This window comes from Aquarana catesbeiana, linkage group LG13, assembly GCF_042186555.1.
Source record: "Aquarana catesbeiana isolate 2022-GZ linkage group LG13, ASM4218655v1, whole genome shotgun sequence".
Lineage (NCBI taxonomy): Eukaryota > Metazoa > Chordata > Amphibia > Anura > Ranidae > Aquarana > Aquarana catesbeiana.
The window spans coordinates 181,787,449-181,812,216 of NC_133336.1; the positions used below are offsets into that span (position 1 = coordinate 181,787,449).

The 24,768-nt window shown below is 41.7% G+C and overlaps 1 protein-coding gene across 2 annotated transcripts in view; it reads left to right on the forward strand.

Moving 5' to 3' along the window:
- LOC141117810 (uncharacterized) overlaps positions 1-24,289 on the forward strand; it is a 192,907-nt gene extending 168,618 nt beyond the window's left edge. Inside the window, exons 18-25 of one of the 2 annotated variants that reach the window (XM_073610840.1) lie at positions 477-605; positions 3,085-3,213; positions 4,566-4,778; positions 12,204-12,319; positions 13,553-13,682; positions 18,661-18,717; positions 21,008-21,220; positions 23,203-24,289. In XM_073610840.1, coding sequence (XP_073466941.1) covers positions 477-605; positions 3,085-3,213; positions 4,566-4,778; positions 12,204-12,319; positions 13,553-13,682; positions 18,661-18,717; positions 21,008-21,220; positions 23,203-23,369 — 1,154 coding nt within the window. In that variant the 3' untranslated portion in view covers positions 23,370-24,289. The remainder of the gene's footprint in view (positions 1-476; positions 606-3,084; positions 3,214-4,565; positions 4,779-12,203; positions 12,320-13,552; positions 13,683-18,660; positions 18,718-21,007; positions 21,221-23,202) is intronic. The other variant, XM_073610841.1, reaches the window with a different exon arrangement.
- Positions 24,290-24,768: the final 479 nt, after the last annotated feature.

Sequence of the window (24,768 nt, forward strand, 5' to 3'; positions counted from 1 at the left end):
ATATCAGTGCCACATATCAGTGCCACCTATCAGTGCCCATAAGTGCAGCATATTCGTGCCTCCTCATCAGTGGCACCTAATCAGTGCCCATAAGTGCCACCTCATCAGTGCCCATTAGTGCCAACTCATCAGTGCCCATCAGTGAAGGAGAAAAATTACTTATTTACAAAATTTACTGACAAAAACTTTTTTTTTTCAAAATTTTTGGTCTTTTTTTTTTTTAGGAAAAAATAAAAAACCCAGGAGTGATTAAATACCACCAAAAGAAAGCTCTATTTGTGTGAAGAAACCGATAACAATTTCACATGGTTACAATGTAGCATGACTGCGCAATTGTCATTCAATGTGTGACAGCGCTGAAAGCCTGGGCAGGAAGGGGGTGTAAGTGCCCTGTATTGAGGGGGTTAAAGATGTTAGATGAGTGCAATGTGAGCTGACAAAATGCTATACCATACATTGTGTTCTGTTTTGCTTAGTCTGCCCCCTGGGATCATACGGAGAAAATTGTGTGAACAAATGCAGATGCCAAAATGGAGCAGAATGCGATCACATGAATGGGAAGTGTTCCTGCCTGCCTGGATATATTGGTCCTTTCTGTGATATTAGTAAGTACATTTAAAACAATTGGTTACATCTATATCAATAAATGGAAACTGAATCATTTTAGTGGCTGCATATTTTGCATACCTCCTAACTTTTTGAGATGGGAATGAGGGACACCTATTAGCAAAAATAGACAAGCAAAGGACACACACCCCTGCCACGCCCTTCTCAAGGAGAATTATTTAAAAAAATGACTGGTTAAACCCACAAGTGCTTTTTTTTTAACCACTACTATTCCTTTATACTGGCTTTTGAAATTTACAAATGCAGCTATTTAGAAATTGGATGAAAGGTTTAGCACTGGGAAGTACTTCTTGAAATATAAAAAGTGCATTTTATATACAACTATATAAATCAGACCAAAATGAGGAACAACTGAGGAGGAAAGAGGGACAGAGGGACTTTGTTCCAAATCAGGGACAGTCCCTTGAAATCAGGGACAGTTGGAAGCTATGCATTTTGTATTATCATTATTGTTATTTTTGCTTTAAAGTCATCCATCATGGGATTATATGGAGCTAGCATACAAAGCAGAGTGGTTATCCCAGCAAAAGGAATACAGATAGGATAATTTAAGCCGGCCATAGATGGTTCGAATGTTGACCGGTTCAGCAGGGACCGTACGAGATTCGATCCATCTATAGGCAGGCTGACTCATATCCATCAATCGAATTGGGTACAACCAGCATGTCAGATTTCTAGCCGCTAGCAATATTCATTGTGTTCTCCCGGGCTGGGACGGCTCCCCGCCCCCTCTCCCCTTCCGCTGGGAGAATACCACTATGGTTGCAGGAAAGAAAATCGCACAATCTATGGCCTGCCTTAGTTTCTGTTGTCTTAAATCAACCTGACCAGGCTGATATGCTGACTCCCAGACAAGTCAATAGCCACTCAGTAAACACTTGTCCCACTGTCTGCACCATTGACATCTTGAAGCTGGCACTGAATACATTTTGGGCTTGAGGAATACTTTAAAGGAATTTTGCAAGAAAAATAAAAGATTTGAGGAATGAATATGTGGTGGTTGCAGACCTAAGTTAGACCAGCCATGGACATAGAGCGAATTTCTTTCAGGAAAGAAATTCATTCAATTCCCCAATCAACACAGACAGTGTTGACAGGGGATTCCCTCCCTCTGAGCCATTGTATTCTCACAGCAGGGATGGGGGGGGGGGGGGGGGGGGCTTTCTCCGCCTCCATCCCTCTCTTCCTGGAAGAACACAGTGATTGCTAGTGGCTTTAGAAGGGAAATCTCCCAAAGTGATGGTAATTCCCCTTTTAGATAGTTGCCTACAAAACAGGTGTCCCCACTGGAAGGTTTCCCCTCACTTCTTGTTCAGGAGCAACTCTAAATGTTTGAATTTCCCATGAATTTCTTTATCATTGACAAAGGTTACCAGTACAAAAAAAGTGTGACTCTTCCCAATAGGGACACAGACAGTAATAACAACTTGACTGAGGGTCTAATCCAGGGTTTCTCAACCAGGGTTCATCCAGAGGTTGCTAGGGGTTCCTTGAGCAATGAGCAAGTTCTGCCTCTCAAGTAAGTTCCCACAGACACCATTGATCTTTTTAGCTATCTGTAAGGGGGCAATTCTTCCCAATGACCACAAATGTAAGGAGCATTCTTCTCACTGACCATCACACTAATGTATCATGAGTTGTAGATATAGTCACTTTTAGAAGAGGTTTACCTGAGACCGGAAAGCTATTTTAAGGGTTCCTCTATAGTGAAAAGGTTGAGAAATGCTGGTGTAACCCTTCCAAAAAAAAGTAAAAAAAAAAAAATGTCGCCTAGAGATACGCTTAAAACTGGTTGTATATATGTCTAAACTTTATGAGGACATTTGAAGTAAATCTCGCTTCGGCTAAAAGATACACTGGGAGTTAGACCACAGTGTTTCTCTAAAATTCCAAAGAACTGCCCCAAACAATCCACTCTTTATTGATCAACTATTGATGCACAGTACAGATTTAGGCTCCAGGCACACTGGACGTTAAAATAACGTTATAAAAACGCCAGTAGCTTTGCAGTGAGTCTTTCAACGTTTTTGCAAAAGCGTTTATTAGCGTTTTTCCACTTCAGCGTTTTTTTTTAATGGATCAAAAGCGTTAAAAAATGCTGGTGAGCCACGTTTTTGAGCGTTTATTGACAATCATCAGTGTTTATGAGCGTTTGGCGTTTTTTGTGGTCAGTAAAACGACTCCTGAACGCGATTTTATGGCATTCAGAAAATAGCCCATAGACTCCACTGCTGATAAAAGTTCAAAAACGTCCATTTGTGCATGGACTCATAGGATTACATAGAGTGGAGTTTATGGGCTGTTAAAAAAAACGCCCAAACTCCAAAAAACATCCGTTTAGGAGCTCTAGTGTGCAGGGAGCCAAATTATAAATTTTCGTGTTTTAAACTGGGTGCAAAGTCTTCAGATAATTTAGTTTAGTCAGCTACCAACATACTATATTGTTTTTTCATTTAGAGTGCCCTTCTAAAACCTATGGCCTGAAATGCCACCAGCCCTGCGACTGTCTCTATAACGCCACCTGCGACCATGTGACGGGTCACTGCCAGTGTGAAGCCGGCTGGTCAGGTACACGCTGTGAGAAAGGTAAGGAAAGAGCTGTTTTTTGTTTATTTTTTATGACAGTACAAAAAGTGCAGTAATGTATAGCAGGCAAAGTTTTACATTTATTGGCTTTGAAAAGGCATACAGTAAAATGTGAAAGACTGATGTGAGCACAGGGCTAGCCGTAAGAACATGGGATGTCTTCTTGGGTTTGTGTAACAAATAGCACTTACAACAATGCACTTGCTTTGCCAAAGTTAAACTATGGGTAGTAAGACATTTGTACACACCCACCACAATCCCATACAGTAATGCAAGATTTACATATGGCAAGCTTAAGGATTGCTTCAAGAGGCAGGTGTCCTCGAGGATTATAAATTGTGGCCTTCCAGAAGGGGTGCCATGCTGGCAGAACAGTATGCAGGATGTGCCAATTTAGATAGCAAGCTGGCTAGCAAAGGTCCTTCTCCAAACTACAGTCTCAATGGCTCAGCCATCCCAACTGCTCTGGAAACTTTCCTTAGCCTATAATCTTTCCCAAACCAGTAGGAGTCTGTCCCTGTCTATGTACTCCCCACACTGTTGGCATGCCAAAATGACCTAGCAGGTTGCTATATATAAACTGTATAAGCCTCTCTATATCCAGAATGGCTGCCCACAGCTCAGGAGGGCTCTGTGTCAAATCAGATGTAGACTCCACCAAGATGGCCACTGGGAACCTTGCAATGTTCCCCCAATGTTGCCCTAATGCCAGACATAAGCAGCCATAATGCAATCACTGTGTTTACTTTTAGCAGCTAACCAGAACGTGAGTAATCAACCTGCAGATCGCCACCTCACTACCTTTGCTGTCACCAATGTAAACATCCCTTGTGACAATAATAGGCAATGACAGGTACTCTTTATGGAGAGATCTGGGGTCTATAAGATCCCAAATCCCTCCTTTGCACTTAAAAGCATTCAAAACACCAAGTTTGGCAGCTTTGAATGCTCTCATTTTTTAAAATTTGTCACCTTTAAGTCTTCTGTAAACCGGAAGTGATGTCATGACATCGCTTTCGAGTTACTAGATCCGAGACCCGATCAAAGCCGATTCTGGCTTCGTTCCTGCCAGCCGACAAAAGTGCCGGCTGGTGACTCGGTCCTCCCGGTGGGACAGGGGAGCCCAGGCGAGCCATGGAAGGCACAAATACTTTTTCACAGCACTGTATATGTATATATATATATATATATATATATATATATATATATATATATGTTCACAGTATATAAATTAATGTACGTTTTATAGTGTTTACCTCTAAGGTCAGCATGATCTTATGTAATGTTATGTGATGTGGGAAAACAACCTGCTTTTTCCGGCAGTATTTCAGCTAAGTGTTTTGTGTACACAGCTCCCGCCATGGATGTCACGATGGTGCCAAAGACTTCAATAGCCACAGACTCCATTGGACCCATGATCGGCATCATTGCCTTAGTAATCTTGGTTGTGGCGCTGATCGCGTTCTTCCTAGCATACAGACACTGGCAAAAAGACAAGGAGAGCCGTAACTTAGCTGTGGCGTATACATCCAATAGGCCGGCCAGTGGTGAATACGAAGTACCAGGTAATACAAAGTGTACAGATCTATTAAAGTGGTAATTGTTTTTCATTTTTTTTATTTAAAGGTGGACCCCAGACCCATCTGTGTAAGAAATTGGGACAAATAAGACACTTCTTAGTCTAGATTGCAATTATGTTTACACAACAGGGAAAAATTATGAAAATGGCAAAAGAAACAATTAGCTATGACCCTTTTTTTGCATTAAGACTTCAGATTTGGTTATTATGTGTCAGGCTTTTAGATTTATTTCAGATTTTGGCAGCTTTCCAAAACTAGACCTCGAGAAACTAGATGTTGCTGTATTTTTACTCTATAAAAGTGCATCTAGTGACTCAACAGTTAGCACTCCTGCCTTACAGAATTCCCTGGCAGGACACTGTAAACATGAGGTTTGCATGTTCTCCCTGTGCTTCCTTGGGAAGGGGGAGGTGTTGAACCACTGCAGAGAGACCACTGCTTCCCATCAGAGAGCAAGGGTCCTTGTCTGCTGCATGGGGGAAGGCTTTTCTATTTAGACCGTGGCTGCTTAAAACTGACCGGCAAGACTTTGCACACCTTTTGTTTTGTGCATTTGAAATGTGTTAGCTAATACTGTATACATTGGAGGATTCATTTGGGCTTTAAAGGAAATCACCACTTATATGTGGCGTCTTACATGGTTTACAGATGTTAAATATAGGTGTAATATTACATAGTTAGTACTTGTGAATGTATATGAGTAATATTATATCTTTCCTACATGTACTTTGCATAGTTGGTTTCTATGTCATGGTTATCTCCTAGTCAGCTGACTTTCCTTCATATTATTACTGTTAGCCCATAATCATGTGTGCTGCCTATATATTGTGTGCATGAGTAACAGTTCTTATCCTTTGAACTAGTGTTCTTAATGTTATTCCAAAGGATTATTTTTTAATAACAAACATGTTATACTTACCTGCTCTGTGCAGTGGTTTTGCACAGAGCAGCCCTGATCCTTCTTCTGACGCTCCCAGCTTCTCCCCCCTACCGAGTGCCCCCATAGCATGCCGCATGCTATGGGAACACTCGTGCAGGTTCGCTCATGAGCCACACTCTGTGTGTCTACTGACACACAGAGCTCAGCTTAGCTCTGCCCCCCCCCCCACTCTCTCCTCACTGGCTGTGATTGACAGCATTGGGTGCCAATGGCTCCCGCTGCTGCCTCTCTGTGCAGTGAGGAGAGGGAGAAAGTGGTTACTCTCGTGCACAGCGCTGGATCGAGATTGGGCTCAGATAAGTACAGTTGGTATAAGGGGGCGGGGAGGCTGGGGTGGTGAACTGCTCACAGATTTTTTGTACCCTAATTCAGAGAATGCAATAAGGCAGTGGTCTCCAAACTGTGACCCGTAACCCGGATGCGGCCCTTTGCTTGCTTTTATTTTGCCCTTGGGACACTATTTCATTCACTGACACCAATGAAGGGCACATTTCCTCCCTATGACACCAAAATTGGGGAACAATTTCTACCAATTACATCAATGATGGAGCACAGTTCCTCCTAATGACACCAACAATGGGGCCCAATGACACCAATGATGGGGCGTAATTCCTCCCAATGACACCAGTAAACTGGCCCTTTGTTTAGAAAGTTTGAGAACCCTACATTAAGGTAAAAAAAAAAAAAACTTTTACCTTTAGAACCACGTTAAGTGCAAGCCTTGTATAATCTCTGTCCCTGAATTTATTACACAGACAAAATAAATGCCCCCAAGTTATAATGCAAACGAAACATGCCAAACAATATTACAAGGCTTGCTGACCATAATTCTCCTAATTTCTGGAAATAAAATAAGAAAAAAAAAGTATACACAAATATATTTAGTTATTCAGTTCATCACTCTATGTATAAAAAAAAATATATTCTTTCAAAAATACACATACATCATATGGCCAAAGATTTCTTTCAAAAATACACATACAACATATGGCCAAAGATTTGTGGAAACCTTACCATCATAACTACTAAATAATAATAAATATAATATGTGGAAATTATTGCATTCAGGTGTTTCCAGTGAAGGGTGCTGTTAATGCTATGACATATAAAGACATTTTAGATAATTGTGTATTTCTAAACTCTTGGTTGTGTAAAGGTCGTTTTCTATTCCAGTAAGTGCACAAATGCAGATCCATAATGACATGGTTTGACAAGCGTGAAGGAACCTGAGTGTCCTGCACGTCAACCCTTTTTAACACTTATGGATTTAATTGAAACACCAATTATGAAACATGTCTTCTCATCCAACATTAGCACATTGCCTCAGAAATGCCCTTTTGGCTGAATAGGTCCAAATTCCTACAGACACAGCCCGAAATCTTATTAAAAGCCTTCCCAGAAGCGTGTATGAGATTATGAGGGGGCGGTTCCATATAATTGTCCATAGTTTTGGAGTGGGATGTCCAACAAGCTCATATAAATGTAATGACCAGGTTTCCATAATCCATTGGCCATGTTGTATAAGTGGCTTTGACCTTTAATTCACCCTAGATTTTCATTCCATTAAATATTTTAACAATTTTGTTAAATGAATAGGGGATATATTTGTTGGGCAACCAGTTAATAATAATTCAGTAAAAATTGATGTTTATATATTAAAATTCACTGTTACAAGCAATAATAGTGTGCAGTGTTACTATGGTAAAACTGTTGCTCTGGTCACAGTAAACAAAAAAGAATCGTAAAAAAATAAAAGATATGTAATTAAAAAAAAAATTATTAACATTAACATTTTTTTTTTACATACTGTCACCAGTCGGTGTCCCTGATCACTACCACACCAGTTATATGATGACACTGTACTGTACTGGTGACAGTATGTAAAAAAAGATTGTGAAAAACAAATGACAACTTCAAAAAACTTGCAATTCCTCCTACTAAATACATTGGACTGTGTGTTTTCCAAAAAAGGGGTCATTTGGGGGATATTTGTTTTGAGCCTCAAGAAATGAGATGTCTGTCAGTACAATAGGATTGCTCAATTTTCCGATACTGTGTGAATACATATATATATATATACCATATGGACTCTATAACTTTCCTACAGACTAAATAATAAACAGCCTTGGGTTTTTACAACCTAACAGATTTGCCAAGTTGGGTGAAGATGTGGGGGTATCAAGCTCAGAGGTGGCAGCCCTAGAGGTCACTGCTCCCCCTAACAGCCAGGAGAGCAGCCCATCTAGTAGGGGTGGTGAGAGGAGTGCAGGTAGGCCTGGACAGTTGGTGGTAATATTAGATTCTATAATCAGAAGGACTGGTAAAAAAATTTGTCGCCAGCATCGCCTCAATCAAATGGTTTGCTGTCTCCCTGGTGCCAGGGTTCGGCATGTGGTGGACTGGGTTGATAAATTACTGGGAGGGGCTGGGCATGACCCAGCTGTCTTGGTCCACGTTGGAACCAATGACAGAATATATGGAAGGTGGAGGCTCCTTAAGAACTATTTTAATGAACTAGGCTGCAAGTTGAAGGGAAGGACCTCCAAAGTGATATTCTCTGAAATATTGCCTGTGCCATGCGCAACACAGGAAAGTCAGGGGGTGATTAGAGAGCTGAATGCATGGCTAAAGACCTGGTGTAAGGAGGAGGGATTTGGGTTTTTAGAGCACTGGGCTGACTTTTCATTGGGGTGCAACCTATATGCTAAAGATAGTTTGCACCCAAATGAAAGGGGGTCTACTGTGCTGGGGGAGAGGTTTTTGGGAAGGCTGGAGAAGTATTTAAACTAGGATTGTGGGGGGAGGGTGAATTAGATTATAATGGGGCAGACAGGTCAGACAGGGGTCAGCCCCTATTGGTGGGTGGAATGGGGAAATATTGGGGCAGGGCTATGGCAGATGATATGAAGGTCCCTATGTTACAAACAACCATTGAAAATGGTACCATTTGTACTAAAATAAAAAATATGCAACATACGTTTGCAAAATGTGACAATGAATTAAAGTGTTTGTTCACCAATGCCAGAAGTCTGCCAAGCAAAATAGGTGAGTTGGACGCTCTAGTGCATGAGGAGAGCTATGATCTAAATCTTGGCTTCATTCATTCTTCTCATGACTGGGCTAATAATATTCCTGACTATGCTCTCTTTCGGAAAGACAGGGTAAAACAGAGGGGTGGTGGTGTCTGTCTCTATGTGAGACGTGATCTCAAAGCAAGTGTGAAAGAGGACCTGGTTGATGGAGAGTGTGATGAGTCTAAAGCATTATGGGTGGAACTGTACATAGGTGTGTGTGCTACAAAGGTTGTCATTGGAGTTTGTTATAGGCCACCCAGTGTTAGTGAGGAGGTGGAGACTCAGCTCCTTGCACAGGTGGAAAGGCTGCAAGAGCTGGGACAGTGATAATAATGGAGGTTTTTAATGAACCAGAAATTGATTGGAGTAATGGCATTGATGGGACAGTTAAAGGGCAAAAACGTATAAACCTATTACAATACAATTTTATGGTGCAGTTTATTGAGGCCCCAACTAGGAATGACGCTCTGCTGGACCTGGTAATCTTAAACCATGCAGAGCTTATTACCAATATTCATATAAAAGAACACGTGGGTAGCAGTGACCATAACATGATTTCATTTAATGTTAGCTGTAAGCAACAAACACATACGGGTAAGATAAAAACACTTAACTTTAGGAGAGCAAATTTTCCAAGGATGAGGGCTGCTCTCCAGGACTTAGACTGGGAGGGAATATTGGCCTCAATGAACACAGAACAGAAATGGGAATTCTGCAAAGTGACTGTATGTAAACTCACTGCAAAGTATATTCCCATGGGCAATAAGTTTAAAAGGCTAAAAATAAAACCTATATGGCTCACGGCCAAAGTTAAAATGGCTAGAAATAATAATACAGGAACATTTAAAAAAATATAAAAATGAAGGAACTCTATCATTGTTTAAATATTACAAAGAATATAACAGAATGTGTAAAAAGGAAATCAAGGATGCAAAAATTCAAAACGTACCACAAAAGATAGTAGGAAAAACCCCAAAAAACTCTTCAAATATATTAATAGTAAAAAGGTCAGGTCTGAGCATGTAGGCTCTTTACAAAATAATCTAGAGTGGGTGACTGGGGACAAAGAGAAGGCAAATGTATGAAATACTTTCCTCAGCTCTGTGTATACAAAGTAGCATGGGGGAGTTCATGTCCATAATGGGGGTAGTAGTGACACATCCTCAAATGATCCACAATGGCTCAAAAGTGATATGGTCCAGAAATATTTAGAAAGAACAAAGGTGGATAAAGCACCTGGACCAGTTGGCATCCACTCACGGATCCTAAAATAATTGAGCTCTGTCATTTCAAGGCCATTGTTTCTAATATTTAGGGACTTGTTAATGACTGAAATGGTACCACTGGATTGGGGTAGGGCCAATGTGGTGCCCATGTTTAAAAAGGGATCAAAGTCTTTACCAAGTAACTATAGACCTGTTAGTTTAACTTCTATAGTTGGGAAGATACTGAAGAGTTTAATAAGACCACATAGACGAGTTCTTGTTGGAAAAAAATATTTTAAGCAACAGACAGCATGGATTCATAAAAGACAGAAGTTGTCAAACACACCTGATTTCTTTTTATGAAGAGATAAGTGAAACCTTGGACAGAGGAGTGGCTGTGGAGAGAGATATAATTTTGCCCCTGTACAAATCAGTAAGACCTCATCTAGAATATGCAGTTCAGTTTTGGGCACCAGTTCACAAAAAGGATATCGGGGAACTCGAGAAAGTACAGAGAAGGGCAACCAAACTGATAGGTGGCATGGAGGAGCTCAGCTATGAGGAAAGATTAGAGGAACTGAATCTATTCCCTCTTGAGAAGAGGAGAGTAAGGGGGGATATGATCAACATGTATAAATACATAAGGGGTCCATATAGTGAACTTGGTGTTGAGTTATTCACTTTAACCGCTTCAGCCCCAGAAGATTTTACCCCCTTCCTGACCAGAGCACTTTTTGGGATTCGGCACTGCGTTGCTTTAACTGACAATTGTGCGGTCGTGCGACGTTGTACCCAAACAAAATTGATGTCCTTTTTCCCCCACAAATAGAGATTTCTTTTGGTGGTATTTGATCACCTCTGCGTTTTTTATTTTTTGCGCTATAAACATAAAAAGAACGTCAATTTTGAAAAAAACACAATATTTTTTACTTTTTGCTATAATAAATATCCCCAAAAATACTTAATAAAAACAATTCTTTTCCTCAGTTTAGGCCGATATATATTCTTCTATATATTTTTGGTAAAAAAAATCGCAATAAGCGTATATTGATTGGTTTGCGCAAAAGTTATAGCATCTACAAAATAGGGGATAGTTTTATGGCATTTTTATTATAATTTTTTTTTTTATTAGTAATGGCGGAGATCTGTGATTTTTATCGGGACTGCGACATTATGGTGGACACATCGGACACTTTTGACACTATTTTGGGACCATTGTCATTTATACAGCGATCAGTGCTATAAAAATGCACTGATTACTATGTAAATGACACTGGCAGGCAAGGGGCTAACCACTAGGGGTGATGAAGGGGTTAAGTGTGTCCTAGGGAGTGATTGTAACTGTGGGGGGAGGATGGGTTTCAACTTACATGACAGCTATCACTGCTCTCGATGACAGGGAGCAGTGATCTCTGTCATGACACAAGTCAGAACGGGGAAAGGCCCTGTTTACATAGGCACTTCCCCATTCTGCGGCTCTGTGACACGATCGCCAGGAGACCAACGAACATCGAGTCCGCCGGTCCCGTGGGCACGGTCACGATGTACGCAGCGGCGTGCGCGCCTGCTATCCCCACCTCTTAAAGGGGACGTACAAGTACGCCCATTTGCCCACCGCTCGCTGCCATTGTGCCGATGTATATCGGCGTGCAGCGGTCGGCAAGTGGTTAAGGACATCACAGAGGACAAGGGGGCACTCTTTACATCTAGAGGAAAAAAGATCTCCAAATACGGAAAGGTTTCTTCACAGTAAGAGCTGTGAAAATGTGGAATAGACTCCCTCAAGAGGTGGTTCTGGCCAGCTCAGTACATTGCTTTAAAAAAGGCCCGGATTCTTTCCTAAATGCACACTATATAACTGGGTACTAACCTTTAATAGGTTAGTTCCCAGTTAGATCTCGGCGATTAGATCTCGGCGGATCAGGAATGATTTTTTTCCCCTGCTGTAGCAAATTGGATCATGCTTTGCTGGGGTTTTTCACCTTCCTCTGGATCAACTGTGAGTGAAGGATTGTGTATATGGGATTGTATTTTTTTTTTTGGTTGAACTAGATGTTCTTGTGTCTTTTTTTACCTGACTAACTGTAACTATGTAAGCTCCTTAAATCAGGGGCTGATATGATTGTACAATATGTAAATTAGACATGTATATGTAGTGACCACCATGTAAGTGTCTTTTTTTTTTTTGCAGATGTACCACCCAGCCACATGCACTACTACTCAAACCCAAGCTACCATACACTTTCTCAGTGCGGCCCCACCCTGCCACCTATACCCAGCAGCCATGACAGGCCCGGTTCTAAAAAGGTAAAGTCTCAATGTTCAGAGTATAAGAAATCAGATCTAACAAATAAAGTAGCACAGGGATTTGTAGCCTTGACCTTTCCAGTAGTTTTCTGCCTGAACCCAAAATATATCTTTATGGTGTTGCTTTAGGTTTTTTTCAAGGATCTCTCTACAGCAATGGGTTTTAAACTGCGGCCCACGGACCATATGTGGTCCTTTGCTTGCCTTTGACCAGCCCTTGAGGCACCATGCCATCCACTGACACCAATGATGGGGTACCATTCCTCCCATAGACACCAATGATGGGGTACCATTCCTCCCACAGATACCAATGATGGGGTACCATTCCTCCCACAGATACCAATGATGGGGTACCATTCCTCCCACAGACACCAATGATGGGGTACCATTCCTCCCACAGACACCAATGATGGGGTACCATTCCTTCCACAGACACCAATGATGGGGCACCAATCCTCTCACAGACACCAATGATGGGGCACCAATCCTCTCACAGACACCAATGATGGGATATCATTCCTCCCACAGACACCAATAACGGGGTACCATTCCTCCCACAGACACCAATAACGGGGTACCATTCCTCCCACAGACACCAATAACGGGGTACCATTCCTCCCACAGACACCAATGATTGGGCACCATTCCTCCCACAGACACCAATGATGGGGCACCATTCCTCCCACAGATACCAATGATGGGGCACCATTTCTTCTATAGACACAAATGAAGGAGCAACATTCCTACCTTGAAAGCCAACAATGGGGCACCATTCCTTCCACTGATACCAACAATAAAGCACTATTCCTTCCATTAAAGCCAATGATGGGGCATTGTTTGTTCTCACTGACACCACAGCATTTTCTAATCTCACTGGCCATAGTCTGGCTCTCTAAAGCTTCAAAGCAAGTAAACTGGCCCTTTGTTTAGAAAGTTTGAAGACCCCCTTCTATACAGAAATAGTTCTCCAGCCATCAGAGAGTAGCCTACTTATGGGAAGCCCGTGAATGAGTGATTAGAGAATTCTGTAGAAAAAAAATGTACTGCAAACGCCATTGGCTGTGCAAATGTGCCATAGGATATCAGATTTGAGTGTACTATATTCAAATGAAGAAATGGATCTAATGGTTGCCAACAGGTTTCTACAGTTCTTTTAAAAAGTAGTCTAAAAATATACCATTTGGTAATTATTAGTTTAGTACTGCGTGGGTATAACTGGGTCTCTTTGTTCAGATGAACTGCAATCCTCATTACTCCAATGCCATGAATGCTGAGAGGGAACGAATGAGCGGCTACGGTCCAGATTACAACGCTACGCTGCCAGCTGACTGGAAACATCAGGGGGCACCTATGAATCACAAAGGTATGTCTGGGTAGAGTACACCACATACATATTGAATACTTGGGTTTTACATCTCATTTCTTAAAAAATCTAAACCCAAAACCAAAAATGTAATATATTGCAGCTTACCCGTCCCTGGATGTGATGGCTGCATAAAGATAGTCATACACTGGTAGAATTTCTTTAAAAAATGTTAATTTTCAAAGCATTTGGTTGATTTGCTAATGGTTAAAGCCTAATGCCCTGTACACACCACCGGTTTTGCCATCGGAATAAACTCTGAAGGTTTTTTCCGATGGAGTTCCGATGGAATTCCGCTCGAGCGGTCTTGCATACACACGGTCACACCAAAGTCCGACCATCCAGAACACGATGACGTACAACACGTACGACGGGACTAAAAAAAAGGAAGTTCAATAGCCAGTAGCCAATAGCTTCCGTCTCGTACTTGCTTCAGAGCATGCGTAGTTTTTGGTCCGTCGGAACAGCATACAGACGATCGGTTTTCATGATAGGAATTGTTTCCGTCGGAAATATTTAGAACATGTTCCATTTCTAGGTCCGTCAGAATTTTCGAAAAAAAAAGTCCAATGAAGCATACATGCGATCGGAATAGACGATGAAAAGCTTCTGTCTGACTTTTTCTGTCGGACATTCCGCTCGTGTGTACGCGGCATAAGTTTAGTCAAAACATTTAAAAAAAAATCAGCACAAGGGACAGTATTTAAAATTAATGCCAAGTGTCTCTTTTGCTGGTGGCTGCAGATTTAGTTGAAATCATCAGTCTCCTGATCCTACCCCCGTCACTGTAATTTTCCAGTGCAGCAGGGGTTAACACGAGCTAAGTGACCTGTCATATATACTTGTCAAGAGTTCTGACAATGCCTGCGCTTTCTGCTCCCCTTTTCTATTCATAGAAGCCATGAATGAAAAACGAGCTATGAATGGAGGAGGGGGGCAGTTCATTAAAAAGGAACTGCGGTCTGCTCACATAATTTGTAATAAAAACATCTTTGCCATTCTGAAGCTTCCCTCCAACCACTTTGCATATTATTTTATTTATACTATGTTTCTGTAGTTGCCAAATATGCTGCAGAAATCTCCCTTCACTAAGTCTGGCTGCAACCATTTTAACTGTGGGCAGCTGAAGCTGCTGCCTGTTCACTTCCTGGATATCCACAGACACACAGAGGCACACCTCCAGCGCTGCAGCCCTGCAGCTCTCATTGGCCCTCTTATGACTCATCCCCCCTCCCTTCCTGGCAAACTCTCACGAGAGCGAGAGCTGTGCAGGAAGTGGGCTGTATAGGGTATTTACTGGCAGAAAAAAAAAATGTTTAACTTTCCAAAGTTAAAACAACAAGGGCAGAAAATTTAACAGATGGAAAGATGAAAAAATGACTGAAGGTCCACTTTAATTTGCCCATCCTCTATTTGATTTCAACTAAATCCACAGCCAGCTGCACAAGGGACACTTTGCATTGTTTGCAAGTACCATCCCTTGTGCTGATTATTTAAAAAAGTTTTGACTAAGCTTAGGCTTTAATGGGGACAAATTAACATTAGCTTTCGACTGCATGGATGAGAATCATTTGAAGGCTCAAACTAACTGTGGTTCTCAGTTGGTAAAAATGCTTTTTATTGTTTTCATATACTATACCAAAGGAAATTTGAATGTTAACATTCTATAGATTAGTATGGCAGTTGAACAAAAATTCTTTGAGTCACGATGGACGTATCGAATGCTCCGTTGAATAATCTTTCATGAATGGTCGTTCAAAAATCTAGCAGTATGTGGCCAACTTTAGTTTTCTTTTCTCAGGCTTAGAACATCAGGTTTCAGCTAGAATAAAGAATACCTGTTGATCTTACCAGAAATGCCATGTTCTTGTCACTTCCTGTGAACTTGGAAGAAAACAAAAGCAACCATATCGCTCTTGTGTAAACTAATAATGCAATCAGTCCAAAAAATGGGATACAAGGTGTTTTTTTGCAGGATTAGCATGTAAGAACAAAATAGAGAAGCCTGAAAAATAGAAAACAAATGCAGCCACCACATCTACGGACCTGTAAGCTGCATTATACAAAATGTTTGTTTTTGGGTTTATAGTGCATCCGTAAAGTATCCACAGCGCTTCACTTTTTCCACATTTTGTTATGTTACAGCCTGCTTCCAAAATTGATGAAATTCATTCTTTTCCTCAAAATTCTGCAAACAATACTCCATAATGACAACGTGAAAGAAGTTTGTTTGAAATCGTTGCAAATTTATTAAAAATAAAAAACGAAAAAAAATCCCATGTACAGAAGTATTCACGGCCTTTGCTCAATACTTTGTTGAAGCACCTTTGGCACCAATTACAGCCTCAAGTATTTTTGAGTATGATGCTACAAACTTGGCACACCTATTTTTGGGCAATTTCTCCCATTCTTCTTTGCAGAACCTCTCAAGCTCCACAAGGTTGGATGGAGAGCGTCGGTGCACAGCCATATTCAGATTTCTCCAGTGATGTTTAATCGGATTCAAGTCTGTGCTCTGGCTGGACCACTCAAGGACATTCACAGAGTTGTCCCGTAGCCACTCCTTTGTTATCTTGGCTGTGTGCTTGGGGTTGTTGTCCTATTGGAAGATGAACCTTCGCCCCAGTCTGAGGTCCAGAGCTCTCTGGAGCAGGTTTTCATCAAGGATGTCTCTGTACATTGCTGCATTTATCTTCCCCTTGATCCTGACCAATCTCCCAGTTCCTGCTCCTGAAAAACATCCCCAGAGCATGATGCTGCCACCACTATGCTTCACTGAAGCGATAGTATTGTCCCGGTAATGAGCGGTGCCTGGTTTCCTCCAGACTTGACGTTTGCTATTCAGGCCAAAGAGTTTAATCTTTGTTTCATCAGACCGGAGAATTGTGTTTCTCATGGTCTGAGAGTCCTTCAGGTCCCTTTTGGCAAACTCCAGGTGGGCTGTCATGTGCCTTTTACTGATAAATGGCTTCCGTCTGGCCACTCTACCATACAGGCCTGATTGGTGGAGTGCTGCAGAGATGGTTGTTCTTCTGGAAGGTTCTCCTCTCTCCACAGAGAAATGCTGGAGCTCTGTCATAGTGACCACCAGGTTTTTGGTCACCTTGCTGACTAAGGCCTACTCCCCCGATCACTCAGTTTGGCCAGACGGCCCACTCTAGGAAGAGTCCTGGTGGTTCCAAACTTCTTCCATTTACGGATGATGGAGGCCACTGTGGTCATTGGGATCTTCAATGCTGCAGAAACAATCCTGTCTCGGAGGTCTACAGACAATTCCTTGGACTTGGTTTGTGCTCTGACATGCACTGTTAACTATGGGACCTTATATAGACAGGTGTGTGCCTTTCCAAATCATGTCCAATCAACTGGATTTACCACAAATGGACTCCAATCAAGTTGTAGAAACATCTCAAGGGTGATCTGCACCTGAGCTCAATTTTGAGTGTCATGGCAAAGGCTGTGAATACTTATGTACAACGGATTTTTTTTTGTTTTTTATTTTTAATACATTTGCAAAGATTTCATAGAAACTTCTTTCACGTTGTCATTATGGGGTATTGTTTGTAGAATTTTGAGAAAAATAATTAATCTAATCCATTTTGAAATAAGGCTGTAAAACAGCAAAATGTGTAAAAAGTGAAGCCCCGTCAATACTTTCCACATGCAGTGTAGATATACTTCTTCTGCCGTATGCTGTATCTTGGTGGCGAAGGGAGGATTTGCACAAACTCCCGGTAGCTGCTGTATGTAAATCTGACAAGCCCACTGTTGACTGCCAGATTTACACCCCCCCCCCATATGTGGCGATGCCTCTCTCCTCTGCGCACACCCACGCCATGTTTCCCAGGCTCTGCATGCCCATTGATGGACCCAGGACAAGCATGGAGGGTGCAGTCGGGTGGAGAGGAGAGCGAACATCTAATCTCCCTTTCCAGAAATCCCGTGTAAAACATCACTTCTGGGTCCTGGGCGCAATCTGCACTCCATTAGCTTAATTAGAGGGCAGGTGGGACATCAGGGGTCGCTTTTGCAAAAAAAGTTGAATGCGATACACATTGTACATATCACTGGACATGCCAGAGTGAGAGCCATTATTCTAGGCCCATTATTCACTATTACCTATAAACTGATGACCTGTAGGGGCTTTTAAAGTGTCACTTATGGAAAATATGGGGTACTGAAGTTCATTGTTATCCTAGGGGGGGCTTGCACAAGTAAATAACATACCTGCATTATGTTAAAGGGTACATCCACTTTCATGGAAAATAATGGCAAACAAAAAAAACTAATATTGTAATTGTATGTTAATAAAAATTACCTTTCCTTTTCAATCTGCAGCTCTGTGATTTTCTGTACAATGCAATATGGCAACCTGGAGGTGTTCCGTACACAGATGATATACAGAACGCCCCCCAGAATGTCATTTCCTGTTTGTGTGATTGGTTTACAGATTTTTCCCAAAAGCCTGCACTAACATAAGTCAGATTTTGGGCATTCCCTGCAACAAAAATGTAATTTTTGGTGAGATGCTCCCAAAGGTTAATCACATCTACAGGGAGGCAGACCCTGCCACTTTCCTCATTAGAGCTTTGCGAGTGCAGCAGCTGATTGATAAATCCCATTCACATTGTTATTCTTCAGAATAACAAAAGATAGGAATCTGCAAAAAGTTTTTTTTAAATGCTTTCAATGTACAAAGATCAACCAGAGGGGGGTGTTTTTTTTTTCTTTTCTCTCAACAGAAATGAAGATACTCTTAAAGGGCATATAAAATTTTATGGAACTGCTGTGTGACAGATTGTATCCTATATGCCATTCTATTTTTGCCCATTTTAAGTGACTATCTTTTCGTTAGAAGCACTCTATTTTGAACTAGCCTCAAAAGCAGCCCATAAAGTAAAATAAAAATGTTATAAAATCAAGATCAGGAGCCTAGGCACTTCTCAGAGTAAATAATTATGTATTATTCTGATTGCAGGGAGGCATTGCATAGATAGAAGTTACAGTGCTGGGGTTTACTATAACAAAGGAAATGGTGAGTATCCAGTTATTAACAATAAAATACACAACAGTGTGAATCAGAGAGAGAACTGTGTTGCGTTTAATTTCAACAGGGCAGCTATAGCTGCATAGCATTTGTTAGCAGTGCACCCCTAGGGGCCACTGGGAAACCTCAAGCCATGTCAACTCTACACTGTTATAGTTGATTTGTGTGGCATTAATGCTTTCAGGCCAGAGCCCCACATACACTTACAATAGGATCATATCTCTTCTTCAACCAGCAGCTAGGCCTGTTCTTATCTGACCTGACAATAGACTCCATAGCATTTTGAAAAAGTAATACAGAGTATGGACTCAACTCCACCAGCTTGTCTCACATCTGCACCTTCTGTATATGTTCCTCCTGTAGGCACACAGGGAAACCACCGTATTTCACTCCGAAGGCCTTGCATTCTGTGACCCCAGGCTCAGTCTTTAGGCAGGCCCTGTACCACAGTGGGCTCCAATATGAAGCCCCAGCCACTAAGTGGGGAACATGGAGTACCACCTGTTCCCGCACTACCAGGGCCTCTTTCATTTACCACCAGCTTCCACTCTTAGCTGGCTGCTACTCCTTACATAAAAAAAATAATGGCAGAAAAAGGACCAAGTGGTCCATCAAGTCTGCTTCTTTTTTTTTTTAATTATACATGGTTTTTGTATTTTTTCGGTTTATTGTCCTAGTATAGATGTATGTTTGAGCTCTTCTGATTCTAGTTTCTCACACACTGTACTCATAACCTCAAGGGTTAACTTGATGAAACTTCGTACTGTATAGTTACACTTCTTCTTAACCCAAAGGGTAAAAATGTTCAACTCCCAGTTCTTCTGAATACTCTCTGAAGACGCCCAGGGTTAATACACTTTATTCACGCCATAAGAAATTCAAACCAGGCCAATTATCTTCCTTCAGAGCTGGGTTTACTGCATAGATTGTTTGCACTCAATAACTTGACATCTTTAACATAAAATAGTCTTTTCCTAGCTATACAATAGATTTGGCTGTAGTGTGACTGGCTGCGCTCTTCCCCCTCCTGTGGTGCTGCCCATACCTTATTTAAAAGAGGCACTCCTGTCAATTTTGTGTTTATTAAAAATCAGCAGCTCCAAAAAATGTGAGCCATTGCTTCCCTCGCTGCACTGTCCCCGGCATCTCAACTGTGGGCACCCGGCTGTGACAGCTTGTGGCTTCACAGCCAGGTGCCCACTGTGCATGCACGAGTGGCAGTGCGTATTGTGAACGGCTCTGCAGTCTTCTTGGACCTATGATGTGTCCCAGAAAACTACAGGGAGGGGGAGAGGTGAACTTGGCAATCTGAGTGGAAGTGGGAGCAGGTACCTGTCAAAACCAGGTCAAAACCAGGTACCTGCTCCCCCCAGACAGAAAAAAGTAGCATTTAGTGAAGATGAGGCCTTAAAGCGAAACATCCCCATTTGGGTAGAGATCTGCTTTAAACAAAGTCTCATTCCGTAGATCAGTGCATACACGTGGAAACCGGAATCAGGACCCGCTCAGGGGTTGCTCAGTGACATAACAGATCACATCTTGATACCGATCCTTACACAACCACAACCACTCCAACTCACAGACAACAAGGCTGATTTTTCCCCTGTGTATATGCCCTTACACGTGGGAAGGGACACCTACACAGGGGAAGATATATCACAAGACCTGTGAATCCCCTATAATCACTGTCTTACAGTGCCTGCAACTAATTGGAGTACAGACAGAATTAGAGTGCAGCCAGCACTTTTTTTTAAGTACCTGCAAATGATTGGATGTAGGTGCTATTCTGCCAACCATTTTCTGGCAGGCACTTTAGACAAATGTTGATTGTGGCACTGGAAGCAACATACACTGCTCAAATTTAGGCCAAGCCAAAAGGAATCAGCCAAATTTAAAGCAGTGTATGGCCAGCTAAGCATTAGAGGTTGGTGAATTGCCCCCTATTGGGTGGCCAGTCATAAATTGCCTCTTACCTTGATGATCAGTGGGAGAAGAACCCCTTTAAAATGGTGGTCAGCAAGAGAAGGGTCCTCTTACATTGGTGGTCAGTGAGAGAAGGGTCACTTTACAATGGTGGTAAGTAAGAGAAAGGCCCTCCTTCATTGGTGGTCATTGAGAAGAAGACTGTTCCTTTCACAGACAGGTATTAGTGGGGGTTGAAATTGATCATTTGGTCAAAGAACCCCCTAGCAACTTTTAGAGAAACCTTTTTTGGATTCCACAGAACCCTGGTTGGAAAACCCAGCTTAGACTAATAAAATATTTTTGTTTTCTACAGATTATGTGAAAGATTCTGCTCTCAGCTTAAGTAACAGCTCCCTGAACAGTGAGAACCCATATGCGACCATTAAAGATCTCCCCATGACGATGCCTAGAACCTCAGAGGGAAATTACATGGAGATGAAGTCCCCAGTGCACCGAGAAATGTCATATGCAGAAATTGGACTATTTGATGAAGATGCCATGTACCAGGTGGACTCCCAAGATCAAGGTAAGAGTCTATGAAAAGCTGTGTTGATTCAGGGCCTATTTGAGGTCTGTTATGTTTAACAGCCCAGGGAAACATAAAAATAATCCCTTGTGGTGGGGCTGCACCCACCCTGCAATGGTTAAATAGGACCAGTCTAGCAGAGCAGAGGATCAGGTAAGAAAGTCTTCTTTTCTATGTCCCCAAGTGCAGGGGCAGCCTCACTTCAAGGGATAATTTTTAAGTTTCCCAGAGCTGGACTTTAAGGCTGAACTCAGACAAATAACTAAGAAAGGACAATCAGTAGACCAGTGATCTTTTCTTTCTTTTATTCTATGTTATCAGCACGATCCTTGTTAGGATGTGACTACTACAACCCAACTGATTGGCTCCTTATGCTACTTTGCCTCTCCCCCAGTTTGAGCTCTGCAGTACAGTGCACTGCAAGAGGCTGATACCAGGTCGGATTGGGTTACTTAACACGGCTTGCATTAAAAAAAAAAATGTATCAACCACTTGCTTTCTGCCCACAGTACATTTACTGAGGGTGGGCTGCAGCTCCAAGCCAAACAGCACAAGGGTAAGTCACAGCTTACTCCCTGGTTTTCAGGCGTGTTGCACATGCCCCCCCGCGGATCTGTGCTGTGATTGGCCACAGCACAAGTCTGTCAGCAGGTTACAGACAATGATTTTGGCTGTATATCTGCTGATCAGCTGTGGCCAATCACAGACCAGACCTCTGTGTGTTTGTAAACATAACCCATAGGATTTGGCTGGTTTCTTACTCCTGAGCTGTTTTCATTCAGTGACAGAAGTCAGTCAGATTCTGTGTGAGTGCAAGTAGCACATATACACTTGCATACATTTTTCAGGCAAATTTAACCCATTGATTGCCCTGTCCCCAGCCAGTGTCATTAGTACAGTGACAGTGTACATTATTATCACTGATCACTGTAGTAGTGTCACTAGCAACATCAGTGTCAGTTAGTGTCCCTTCCAGCAAGTGTCAGTTAGCACCAGATTATCTGCAACACTACTAGCTCTAGTGTCTGTACTGATCAGTATCTTGATCACAATCAGAACGATATGCAGGGCTGCTGTTAGAAATCACAGGGCCCCATACAGCCTGACAGCCCCCCTCCTCTGGGCTGAAAGTGACTGAGGACATAGATTTATCAGTCCCTTTCTCTACTGCTCATTCACAAACCAAAGCATAGTAAACACAGCATAGCAGACCACAAACTTGATATCATGTGCATACAGTGTACAGTAGATACTGTATAAATCAATGATTCCAAAATTAGAACTTTAAACTCCATAGAAATGTAAGTCTTTGCAACTAAATGTGTTCTCTATGCTGACCCATTTCTTAGCTTCTCAGTCATCAAGCTGATTTAAAGTGGAGTTCCACCCCAAAAAAAAGAAAAAAAATAGTATGTGCTTAAAAAAAATAAAAAATAAAAAAAAAAACATTTGGAGAAAATTTTTTTTTACTCACCTCTAAATGCCTGTTGCTAGGGGGTGCCTAGGGGGTCCCTCGTAGTCTGCCTCCTTCGGTGCCTGGGCTCCTGACGTCACTTCCCTCGGCGCAGGAAGGGAGATTGCCTCTCCACCCTCCCTCTTGTCAATCATCTGGGACACGTGACCGATCTCAGATGATTGCGGGCCAGTGATGGCGCACGGCGTGGCTCGCGCATGGGCAGTGGGTGCCCGGCTGTGAAGCCACAGCCGGGCGCCCACAGTTAAAATGCCGGCACCGCCGAGCGGAGGGGGGGTCGAGCGGGGCTTCGATCCCCCGCATTGCTGGACCCTGGGACAGGTAAGTGTCCGATTAAAAGTCAGCAGCTGCAGTATTTGTAGCTGCTGACTTTTATTTATTTATTTTTTTTTAAATGGGAACCCCGTTTTAAAATTGTATTTCTGCATTTCATAAGCTACAATAATAAAATGAACAGCTAATTCGAAAGTAAAAATAAAAAAGTAACACCTCTCCTTCCATACTCCAGACAGCTTCCTGAAAGGTGCGGCAGCAGCTTCCACCAGTTCCCCTCGGAATAGTCTCCCAATGAACCATTACGACTCGCCTAAAAACAGTCACATTCCCAGCCATTATGACATGCCACCAGTCCGGCAATATCCCCCGTCTCCGGAAACAAAGCGCAAAACGCGATGAAGGTTTGAAGAAATTTTCTTGACAATTGCTACTTGCACCTCCTGGAACATCAAGTTTGATGCTTACGGTGGAGTTTTGGGATCTCGTTATCTGCTGGCATGACATCGGCAATCTGTGAAGTCTTCTTTTTTTTTTTTTTTTGTTTACAATGACTTTTAGACTTTTTTGACATTTTAGTACTTAAGCCGGGTACAAAACAAACTGATTTTAAATGAATTTTCACTGTGAATGACTGCAAATATGTAAATATAGATCTATGGCTTTTGGAGACTGGTCTCTGTAGAAGCTGAAGAAAGACTTTTATGAAGGTATCTACCACTTTTTATGGCAAAGAGACTGCAATAGTCAATCTAAGACGACGAGAAAGAAATCAAAGTCTTGGTCTTCTGGTTCATGATTTCGATTTTATTGAAAGCGAGTGGATTTTTCAAGAACTGCAGCTGTATGTAAATAAAGTCAGACTCTTGTCTTTAAAGTCTGATTTGGATTTATTTTCCAATAAAAAAAAAATGTAAAAATGTACAAACGTTAAAGGCAAATTTCCAAAGTGTTGTTAGTATCTTCTGCAGGATCAAAAGTCTGTCAAAATAAAGAAACTCACAAATTTTGATTTATGGAACCAAACATTCCTAAGCCATGCAACAAAAAATATGCATTGGAATTAAAACACGTGTTTCGATTTTTTTTTATAGATTCTAGTGAATTTGTCAGCTGATTTAAAGCAGATCAAGCTGAAGTATACTATAGACGTTCTTGCAAACCCTTACAGCAAATACCTAAATTGTAAAATTGAACATATCTGAACCAAAGAACAGAAATGTAATACATTGCAGCTCACCGGTCCTTAGATGTGGTGTCTGCATTATTTTTCATTTTTCAGGCTAAAGAACAAGTAAGTACAATAAATACCTGTTGATTTTGCCAGAGGTGTAGTGTCCTTGTCTTTCTTGTAGTGTCTGATCTTTCTTATGTTAGCTACCAATTCCATCTCCTCAACTGTAATAGAGATGAACAAAGGCAAAAATGCTAAAAGTCCAGCCTAGTGACAACCATGGCTCTCTCCATAGATACAGTGGAGTGATGAGTATTGTCACTCTGTGCGATTCTGAGGATTATCAGGTGAAGATAAAGGGAGAAAATGAAAACAGAAAATGAATGCAGGTACCTCATCTATATACTAGTAAATTGAAATACTGTCAGTGTGGGGGATCACAGGACTTGGTCACCACTGTTAGTAAGAAAATTGTGATCATGCTATAAAAAATTATTGAAAACGTACCCGAAAATATACACTATAGTGTCAAAAGTATTGGGACACCTGCCTTTACACGCACATCAACTTTAATGGCATCCCAGTCTTAGTCCGTAGGGTTCAATATTGCGTTGGCCCACCCTTTGC